General features: G+C 36.6%; 1 protein-coding gene across 1 annotated transcript; it reads right to left on the bottom strand.

Annotated features, from left to right (window-relative positions):
* Positions 1-3182: 3182 nt before the first annotated feature.
* LOC113307673 (S-norcoclaurine synthase 2-like) lies at positions 3183-4011 on the bottom strand. The gene is made up of 2 exons (XM_026556120.1): positions 3786-4011; positions 3183-3679 (listed from the first exon to the last, which is right to left on the bottom strand). The coding sequence occupies exons 1-2, from the start codon at positions 3970-3972 to the stop codon at positions 3384-3386; spliced, it is 483 nt and encodes a 160-aa protein (XP_026411905.1). The 5' UTR covers positions 3973-4011; the 3' UTR covers positions 3183-3383.
* Between the last annotated feature and the right edge of the window lie 7688 nt (positions 4012-11699).

The raw sequence follows: 11699 nt of genomic DNA, 5'->3' as shown, positions 1-11699 counted from the left end.
AAATATCATATCAGCCGAACCATACATTTTTCCAACTTCGGCTCATATTCAAAAAATCATATCAGACGAACATGTTACTGATTTTCCATAAAACACTTAAATTCATACACATTTAGGGGTTAGGCTTTTTTTTACATATGTTTTCTATTGTGCATCCTTTTCATAGGATGAATCAAACAAAAAAAGTGGAAATTACTAAAAGTGTTAAGAAAGTGAATTCTACTGATAGAGAATATCAAGGTCCAAATTTAACTCATTAAAATCAAGGACATCGTATCTTCAACTTCAAGAGAATGAAAAGACAAACACTACGCAAAAAGAATGAGGTCATTCCGACATCGGACGAAAAAGTTATGGCCAAAACAAGATCGAAAGACTTGAGTCTGCAGAGAGAAGGTTCGGCTGATAACTCATCAGCACGAGCTAGAAGAACCTAGAGCCTGCAAATCAATATTTTCGAAGTGTTTACAGAGAGATGTTAGGCTTGAAAATGATCTAATCGAGTCATCCGAACCTGCCAACCACCTGGGGTGAATTTCACTTCTCATGTTCGGCCGGGAAAGGTTGGCAAGGTATTAGACGAACCTGGCACTGTTATGGGACATATTTGAACACTAAATTGACTTTTATCTTAAGAAAATACGATCTCAGAAGAATTAGAAATCCTAACTTTGAGATCTTTATATAAGAAGACATTCAAAGCCCTAGGAAGTGAGTCAAATCTCGATAACGAATACGTCGATAAGGAAACCAATGCTACAAATACACATGTATAGTTAAAAATAAAGTTGTGGTTCGTCTCATTTAGTTCATATCGAATCAGCCAAACCATACATCTTTTAGGTTCGGCTTGTACATTGAATATAATATTAGTCGAACACCTATTGGATTTTTTTTTAAAAGTTAATCTAATACACATTTTGGGGTTCGGCTAAAAACTGATATTTATTGTTTAGCCGAACTGTTCATAGATATTTTCAGGGTGAAATTTCAAGAACAGTTCGGCTCAAAACTCAACTCAATTATCAGCCGAACCCGCTACTATAACCGTCAAAAACCTTAAATTTTTAGTAATTTAACCCATTCAATCGATGAAAAACAACAAATAAGAGATTGGGTTTGTAGGAAATACCTTCTTATCCTCATTTCAGGAGTTGGAGCTTCAAATGGTTGAATATCAGATTCAATTATATAGTTCAATTTAATCGACGATTAAATTTTCATGAATCGATAATTAATTACGGCGATGAAAAAAAATTCTGAGAGAGAAGGGAGGTGGTTCGGATGGAGGAAGAAGGAGAGATGTTTAGGATAGAAACATATCTTAATTTTAGGTTCAAAGGTATATAGGTAATTGAACTACCCAATAGACGCCCCTTATAAAGTGACCTAGGATGGAGAAACTATTTTATATGCCTTGAAATTTTTTGGTATGCCCTAAAACTGGGTTCAAAGAAAAAGGGGAAGTAACTGGCCCAAACAGTCTTATAACAAGAACTCGGGCTTGCGAGAACCTACATTATGAAAAATTATCCCAATTATCTACCACATAATCTAGACTAGTACCCCTTAGGTGCTCAGCATTTTTTCACCAAAAGAAAGTCTGAATCCTTACTTTTATTATGACAGCATCAACCGACTCAGTGGCATCTTCAGATATTATCGCATTTCTCTAATTCCAAATGGTCCAGCATATTGCAGCTGGTAAGATAGGCCAAAGCTTTATCCCCACTAGATGAATTAGCTTGAATTTCCAACTCTTTAATATGTCGTCGACGCTGTTAGGCATTGGCCAAATGGAACCAGTGGCATTTATGAAAGAATGCCGACCCTTTAAGGAGAATTGACAATGGAATAGTAGATGGGTCACTGATTCCCCGGACTTGCAGCACAGATGACACCCGTCGATGATGAGCGTCCCTTGGTTGTAATGCGTGTTCAAAGTGGTTAACTTCTTGTGGTAGACGAGCCAAAGAAAAAACCCCACACGATGAGGCCAAGAGTCAACTTCTTAATGCGTGTCCAAATTGGTTAACTTCTTACTATGGTGATTTCAGTATGTTGTTGTTTCAGGTTATTGCCCATCATCTAGCTCTTGTTCCTTTTGTTTATTAATAAGGATGTGTGGGTTGGGAAAGAGTTCTCTACTATTGATGTTAATGGACTGATAACATTGACGGGAAATAAGTTAATTATAACATGGTAGATGTTAATTTATCCACCCATGCATATTTTAAAATGGTGTCGATCACTTAATAATGACTCTTAATTTACTATTGAGATTTACAAAATGCATAGATTTAGTAATCATTTATTCATTATTTTCCGTGCATTTTTATATATGCAACAAGATTACAGTAAAACAATGGTTTCCCATTGGAACGACACTTGATTAATAGTCTGGTCTTTGAATATTGAGTGTTCGTTTAGAAGTACACCCTTTTTGAAGGAAGGGATTAATTTTCTAATCTTTTTTGGACGTTAACCGTTGATTCTTGAAGCCCATTTACTGGTGGACAAGTCTGTGATAGCTTTCTGTTTGTCCGTTGGTATTTGGTTAAAACTTATGAGACAAACTCGGAATTTTAAATGGCAGTTTAAACACAAAGTTGGTTAAAAATACCAAAATGAACAATTCTTAAGTGGAAAAGACATTTAGATTTTGATACTGTTTAAATGGACGTGAATGTAACAATAGACAGGATGTAAATAGTTTCATCCTACCTATTTTCAAATACTCTTTCTTATTTTTAATTTACATCAGGATGCATCCAGTTTCATCCTTGCTATTTTTTAAGTTTAAGTCAGGATAAATCCAGTTTCATCCTTTATATTTTTTTGGTGTTCATTTTACCCATACAAATTTCTACTCGTCCATTTGAACCATGTTTTAAATATATTTGGACAAATGACCCATTTTCCGCAGTTTAAATGGGGTGTCCGCAAGGAGTACCGCTAGATTCACCGATTTTCATCGTGCAAATAATCCCGACAGGGTGCGGCAGTTCTTTAATGATTCTAGCATTGGGATTACAGAGTTTGTTTTCATTTTTATAAGAGTATTGCAACGACCTATTACCCTTTACGGAGGTAACTTGCTGGTTGCTTGCACCTCAAGACCTCCTCAAATATCAATTGCAAAGGTGTTGCCCATGCTATCCACAAACAATTTCTGTTTCATCTAAATTTCAACCAGACCGTCACTTTAGAAACTGACGGAATTTTACTTTTCTAGTTAAAAAAATCAAATACATGCATACCAACTGAAATTTAAATTTAAATTTAAATAACAACAAGGGAAATTTGAAGATATACTTCAATCTTACTAGAAAGTAAAAGCATACATGCATATGCATGCGCCCTGAATAGAGTGCAAAGTTATTTTAGGCAGCACCTGTAGACGGAGCTTTCTCCTTATTAAGAACATGTTTTGCCACAATTTTGGCCATATTAAGAAGACCCTCAACACTAATGAGATTGGAAACTTCAGCGGCAACTTCTTCAGAGGCTTTATACTCGACTATGGATTGTATGATACATGAGTTGGCACATTCTATGACTTTGAAAGTTTCCATGTAATATGTAACACCCATTCCTAGATATCCTCCTTCGGTCTGTAATATCTCTTTCAGGCGCCTGTGATGATCGACTGTAACAAATCTTTCCTTGTTTGATAATCCTGATATCCATTTTACACGTATAAAGTACAGGCTAGTTAGAAATTCGGAAAGGAAAATAGAAAAAGAATTGTAACTTTCCAACGAGGTATGTTGTATCGTTATTACCGTCAGGATATTCAATCAGAAGAACGGTACCAACACCGCCATCACCTTCAAGAACCTCTAGCTTTTCAAACACGCCTGGAAGAGAATTCTTAAAGAATTCTGGGGCGTTTTTAGCGCCAATTACTTCCCATACATCGTCTGCGGAGGCTGCTACTTCCAGTTCCGCAATGAGCTTGTAATTCACCATGTTGAGATAATTGGTTGTCGTATTTCCTCATATTAGCCAGCCTATTTATAGAGTTTTTTTTTTTCTTCTTCTAATTCTAAGTATATGAGAGGTCGATAAATAGTTTGTTCTCTGTTGCATGACTCAATTTTGTTAAGTGGATCAATACGGAACTACTAATAGCCACTTGTGTGCATGAGTGGATGCTGAGGGATCAAAGGGCTAGCTAGCCAGCCAAATCATGACAGGTTCCAATGGGGACCAACGCTCTAGGGACCATGTGCTGCATATGTTTCACGAGTCTAGTTAAAGCGCGGGAAAAGAAAATTCTTACGGGAGGGAAGAGTGAAGTTTGTTGTGTCCCGTTGTTGATCGACTCTGATCTAATCCCATCTGTAGTGACCTAATACGATCCGGATGATCTGGGGTGCCAGAACACCTTGTTCATCTATTAGTGCTAATGGTGTTAATAGAGTGTATGAATGTGTGTCTATGGCAGAGTTGTCTTCGAGTATTACGACTAAGACATATCAATGTGACCCAATAATTGTTACGTGGCCTAAAATCTGTCTTGCAGATCAAAATATACTTACAGACTTAAAATCTATCTTGTGTCTCAAAATTCATTCTCTCGAAATTACCAAAATTTACACTTTGGCCGAAATAAGACATCGTGCAATCATATATGTCTGGTGCACACATAACTAAGGACTCCAGATGATTGACAAGGCAACAACTACTAAGATCTGGCATGTAGGAGCTGTGATTTTCCTTCTTATATATGTATACTAGCATATGTATGTCCCTGAATATTGGAGCATCTTTCTTGCAAGAATGAGGGGTATAAAAATGGGCAACAGAATCAGAAACTCTTATAACAACTGATTCCAACCAGATTTTCACCTTGACGAAATTTCACTTTTCTGATAAATTCGAATACATGCAAGCAGAAATTCAAATTTAAGCACCAACATGGGAAATTCGGGAATATATTTCCACCATACTTGAAAGAAAATGCGTAGATTGGGATGTATTTCCACCATACTTGAAAGAAAATGCGTACACACCCTTGATAGAGTACTTTTTTTTTCTGCTCGGTAAGATAATTTTATAAATAAGAAAATATTACATTTTAATGTAAAATTCCGCTTAGAAATGTTTTTTCACAAGAAAAAATTGTAAAAAAACTCTACGGAAAATGGGTCATTTGTCCAAATATTTTTAAATCACGGTTCAAATGGACGAGTAAAAAATAGTTTGGGTGAAAATGGCCAAAAAAGAAAATAGTGTTTCATCCTAGCTTAAATTTAAAAAATAGTAAGGATGAAACTGGATACATCCTATGTAAATTAAAAATAAGAAAAAACATTTGAAAATGGACACGATGAAACTGGTTACATCCTGTCTATTTTTACATTTTTGTCCATTTAAATAGTATCAAAATCTAACTGTCCGTTTCACCCAGGAATTGTTGATTTTGGTCTTTTTAACCAATTTTGTGAAAACTCTATTACAGGCTATATAAAGAATGATTTTTTAGGGACCATAATTTTTTTGAGGGGACCATGGTTTTATTAGGCCACCTTCCCTATAGTTATAAGGGGTGTCCTAAAGTGTTGAAATGACTAACCTACCCTTAACCTAATTTAATTTAAAAACAACCTTATAACCACTTATATATATATAACCACCACCTCCTTACACCACCACCGCCGATTATCGCCACCACCACCACCACCACCACCCACCACCGCCGATTACCACCACCACCACCTTCGATTATCACCACCACCAACCACCGATTACCACCACCACCTCCGATTACCACCACCACCAACCACCACCACCTCTATATATATATAGCTTAATTTAAAACATTAACAAAGATATTTACACAAACCCATTACTTGTGATTCGTTTTTGGTTGAATAAATGAGAAGTAATCATCAAAATGAGTTGAAAATGGAAGTTGCAGAGAGGTTTAATGGAGGTTTTTTCAGAGAAAAGTTCGGTTACGTCGCAAAAAACAAGTCTCAGCCGAACCTTTAGTTCGGTTACGTCGCAAAACGTTCGGTTTCGTCGCAAAAAGTTCGGTTATCATGAATTAATTTCTTCATAACCGAACTCAGAGTTCGGTGATTAGCAAAAAGACTTTTCACCGAACTCCTTGTATTAGAACAACACAAGTCCATAAGTTTGTTTCCTTCGCAAAATAATATCACTGAACTTTAGTTTACGAAAATAATGAGAAGTCCAAAAGTTCGGTTCGTTCGCAAAAATGTTAAGTTTTCTTTGTAACCGAACTCTACCTTTGAAACTTCGTAACCGAACTCTACCTAATTCGCCAAGAAATAAATTTCGTAGTAACCGAACGTTTGCCCAATTACATATATGCATATATAAGCCCAGTTCGGTTGATTCGCAAAATATGTTGAACTTTGCGAACCAACCGAACTTCTAACACTAAGTTACTTTTAACCTGCAATTCGGTTGGGAACTTAGTTGCGTTGAAGTTTGCGAACTAATCGAACATACCTCTGTAAATATTATTACTAAAGTTCGGCTACCTGCGTGTTTGAAGAAAGAAACCGAATTCTGTGTTCGGTTATATGTTCTTGACATTTATTAACCGAACTCCGTGTTCGATTACCTGTTCTTCACACTTGGTAACCGAACTACCTGAACCTAGTAGGAATTTTTTACAAAAATTTACAGTTTTATGAATATTTGGACCAGTTCAACCACCATTATCTAAGTTTGAAGCATACTTGGGTACCCAAATACTCTTCCTCCGGTTGTGGTTGGTAAAGTCCATCATTTTCATCTTGATATTGAGTTTGTGGAAGAATACATTCACCATCTAAGAAATACTCATATCTAGAACATTGTGACGATTAACAAATACTCTAGGAGAGGATGGAGATGAAGAATCAGATGAGCTATCATCACTTGAATACTCAAGCTTAGTGAATTGGAAAAAAAATTATTTTCCATGTTTTTCATCTTCATCTTCTCTAAATTTACTCTCTCAATAATTCTACTTCTTTAACTTAATCATTTCACTAATGATTTCACTAATCATTACCCAAAATTAATCAGGAGGGTCGTTTAGGTATTAATATAAATGTCTAGATAAGGGGTGACCTAGATTTACTTCTAAATGTCTTACTAAAAATAGAACCGTGGTCCCCAAAAATACCATGGTCCCAAAAAATCGTTCTATATAAAAGCCCCAACATATAACTAGAGAACCCAATGAACAAACATTGTCACCACTGATATACAAAAGCCTAAAACAGACTCAAGCCCAACTACCCTTGATAGAGTGCCAACGTTATACATTTTAGGCAGCAATAGAATATTAGAATCAGCTTTCCGTTTAAGAGCATGTCTTGCCACAATTTTGGCCATGACAAGAAGACCTTCAACAGTAATGAGACTGGAAACTTTAGCGGCAACATCTTCAGAGGCTATGTACTCGATAATGGATTGTATGATACATTCTAGGATTTTGAAGGTTTCCATTTAAATTGTAACACGCATGTCTAGATATCCTACTTTGGTCTGTAGTATCTCCTTAAGACGCTTGCAGTCATCCATTGTCACAAAATTTTCCTCGTTTGTTTGCGGCACCGATCCTGGTATCCATCATAAATTATAAAGTACATGCTAGCTTGATATTTGAAAAGAAACATAGTAGAAGTTAAAAAGATAAATACGTAGTTCTGCAAGTAATTCGAAAAAGGTGTATTATATATAGTGTGTTTGGGTATTTACCTACAGGGTATACGATGAGAAGAACGGTACAGCACCACCATCACCTTCAAGAATCTCTATCTTTTCGAACATGCCTGGAAGTGCGTTCATAAAGAATTGAGGAGCATCTTTGGCGCCAATTACTCCCCATACATCGTCATCCGAGGCCGCTACTTCCAATTCCGCGATGAGCTTATAACTTACCACTAGATTTTGTGCCCGTGCTACGCACCGGGCGCATCCGAAAACCATTTACCATCATTTTTTTACTTTTAATCATATTTTTGGTTTCGTATGATGTGGTTTCTCCTCTCCCCGTTCCAATACATGCTTGGCTCGGCTTCGCCTCGCCCCGATGCATGCTTAGAATTTTAATGATTTGGTGTGGCGACATGCTTGGGTTTTTTGATTTGGTGTGGCTGGACTTCGCCTCTCCCCATCCCAATGCATACTTAGGATTTTAATGAGATGTTCTTTTATTATATGAAAAAAAGATGTCGAAGGTACAGGCAATGCACCAAACAGTTGTAAAAATAACAATTTTATTGGGATGATTTGAAATTGCACCCTGCGCAAGCCCCGAGCCTAAGACCCAACACTCCAAAAGCTTCATATCATATTATTATGCTCGTGTCCTAGTTGGATTAATTAACATGTACTGGACTGTTATGTCTTGTACAAATGTATTGAAGATGTAAAAAAAAAAAAAGAAAAAATAGGTGGTTGTAGTTTTCTTATCACTTCGGTGATTGTTGCATCTTCACAAAACGACGATGTGACGGCTTATGAGATCCAAGCCAGAGCGTAGACTAGCGTAATGGGTTCACTCCCTCTTGTTGGGTCTGATCTACAGTGAAAACTACCTGCCAAAGTTTTTGTCTAGCTTTATTTTGAATCAAGTTATAGGAAACAGGTTGCTACTCTCATAGACGGAAAAAGAAAATACTGAGTACGTAACTGATGCATGTTACCATGTAAAGGAATTAGATGTCCAATGCAATTTCTATGATTTATTGAAGATGTTTATATTAAATTCATCCTAATATGACAATAATTAGATGTATCCTGGTATTTTCCTTAATAGTAGTCCGACCAAGAGTCACGGTCAATTAATATATAAGTGACATTGTAATTATGCAGTTCCAAAATTTATGTCCATCATTACGAGGGACATACCACAAATGCTTCCAATAGAGAATACATCTAATGGTAAGGCACATCTCAAACTAATAGTTTTTTCTCATAATTTAGCCATAACGATTTGAAAACCAAACAAAGTTAAGCAAAACTCAAGCACCAGTTGATATTTTTTCTAGTTGAAGCATAGATATAATAGGCAATCACATAAACGATGAGAAGGATCAATTTGAAAAGATGACAACGCTTAACTGTTTCACTTTTGTGCTTGCAAAGGATTCGGCATCAGACACCACAAACCTGGTGTCAATTAGAATTTATTTTCGGCAGAAAAACAAATACCCAAGTAGAGGGCCGAGCACGAAAAAGCACATAACTCTAAGTAGTGTACTCATACACATTACGTAGAGGGAAACATCCATGCACATCCAAATCAAATATAAGCTCCAAATATTATGTATTTCGAGCAAGTGGAGCATGATCGCCTCTCCAAAATCAATCTGGCAATGTTAGACCGTCATCTTTCTGAAATCAATCAAAAGAATTGTTGCAGGATTGAAGGAGAACAAACGAACTCCAATATCGAGCAAACATTATTGGATCATTAAGTTTATGCCAACATTTAATAGGGAACATGTGCACAGTAGAATTAGTACCAATCAATAGATGGATATGAAGACATGAAGTTTTACACTTGGAAGGCCCCTTACCAACAAACAATCCATTGAAAGCGAAACAAACCAAACCTAGACTGAACTTTCTCTCTAGGGTCTTGGTTCATTGTAATTTAAGTACGCATTTCCAACAAAGAATACAGTTTTTTTAAATACATTTAACAAACTCTCATGGAGTATCATAATGGTTCTTACCACTGTATAAAAGTCCCACTATTATGCTGCAAATGGGTTCAAATTGTTTATCAATGGATCATCTGTAACAGAAAACGATTAGAAGTTTATGCTATGGGATTCTACTTTGGAAGGTTTGTAGTTACCCGTCAACATATAAATTGAAATTAATAAGTGATATCCAAATAAGAGTTTATGTGACCTTAATAACATCGAAAGTCAATCAGTTGAAAAGCTTGACATCTAGGTTTAGCACGACTTGTACAGGCACCATTTCCTTTTCTCTTTGCTAGAGCTCAAACCATGTACCTGCATCTCCCCAAATTAAACTGCACTAACACACAAAATCTCACAATTAAATTAGCATCCACGAAACTCAACCTGGAGCCTAAACAAAAATCTACAAACAATGCAAAATCCTAATCAAACCATACATACGAACCCTAATTTCTTCTCTATTCAAACCCTAAATCAAACCCTAACACTAATTGTAGCAGACAAACAACTTCTTCCTAAGAAACAACTTCCTGTAACAAATTCAAATAATGGTTCTATATTTAATGGTGTTGAAGCTTTATACACATAGAATTCTGGAAGTGGAGAGCGGAGACGGGAAACCATTTTTTCCCTCAGAGACGTGATCAAAAGAGAGCAAAGCAGATAGTGAATAGAAGAGATATAGGGCTCGGAGATTTTAGAAGGAAGTGTGAAAAAATCGGCAGCGGCCGGAAAAATCAAGTTATGGTTTCCATTAGGTTTAGGGTTACATTTTAACGGAGGTATTGTCCACATCAGACGGCGTTAGTAACGTCCAGTTAAGTATTTGGTGTAAACCAAGTGTAAATAATTAGTTAGTTGTAAAATCACACATAAGTATTGTATACCCACGTTTTGGCTAACGGTGTTACAAACGGCCAGTTAAATATAGGGTGTAAACAGAGTGTAATCCATATTTTAATGTCTCGACCAATAGAGTCCCCACTTGTCGTCTCCACGATTGTTCTTCCTCAAAGCTTTTGTCTAATTTAACTTGAGAGGGGTGTTAACCTTATCGTGCGACGTGGGAGCTTATATGACTTAGCATTTTAAAGGAGGGGAGATGTTGAGTTAATTGGTTATGGTATCGTTGTTGCATTTTTGGCCCACATACCCATACTCATTTGGTTGTGGACTATAGAGTAGTCCATTTTTGAACTAGAGTCTTCTTTATGACGGCAAACAAATGCGAACACTACAAGGAAGATTCATGAAGATCGGCTATGAAAGGGATAGCTTGATTGCTAAGATTCTTTGATGGAAAGAAAAGCTATCACTATTGTAGGGGCGAAATATCACACAAGACATAGCTTAACTTCGCCCCAAATAAAGATAATCCTAAACACGAAGTCTCTACAGGAATCAAAGGTCAAGTCGAAGAACATAAGCGTGATGATAAAGAAAGACTGCGAGGAAACAATTATCCGACGAAGACAGAACGAAGATTGGTCTGAAAGGAGCTGTGCGAAAGACATGGCAGGTAGCGCGAAGGACAGGGACATCCTCAAAAGCCTGGCGAATATGACAAACTGATATAAGATCAGCTAACCGAGATCTTGCATGTGACCCTTAGTTGTCTTCTACTGATATATTTGCCTATATAAGGGTTCAAAATGATAGCGAGAGAGAGATAAGTGAAGAGAGGAGAGCTAAGAAAACCACCTAGAGAATCAAGAGAATATCTTAAGAGCTTAACATTCATCTTGTATTTTTCCATTGTTGTATGTAAGTTCATCTCAAAATCATTGTAAGTCCTCTATACGTTCAATCCAAAGAGTTTGTGAAGATCATTGTAGTGCGAAAGTGGTGAATAATATCATTAATGTTTGAGTTGATACATGTGACTTAAGCTTTGTGTTATTATCATTACAACAGGTGTAATTGTGGGATTTTTCGCAACTACATTTTGGCGCTAGAAACAGGGAGGATTTATCCTCACCTGATAGTTATCAACCATAAAACATCATCTTT

The sequence above is a fragment of the Papaver somniferum genome, chromosome 9 (assembly GCF_003573695.1).
Source record: "Papaver somniferum cultivar HN1 chromosome 9, ASM357369v1, whole genome shotgun sequence".
NCBI classification, from domain to species: domain Eukaryota; kingdom Viridiplantae; phylum Streptophyta; class Magnoliopsida; order Ranunculales; family Papaveraceae; genus Papaver; species Papaver somniferum.
Note: the sequence above shows the minus strand (reverse complement) of the source record. Positions and strands in the feature narration are given on the sequence as shown.

Bases quoted from the DNA above. Each gene is read 5' to 3' on its own strand.
- LOC113307673 (XM_026556120.1), bottom strand. From the start codon at position 3,972: ATGGTGAATTACAAGCTCATTGCGGAACTGGAAGTAGCAGCCTCCGCA. The intron at 3,680-3,785 runs GTAATAACGATA...AATGGATATCAG, and splicing joins TCTGATTGAATATCCTGACG to GATTATCAAACAAGGAAAGA.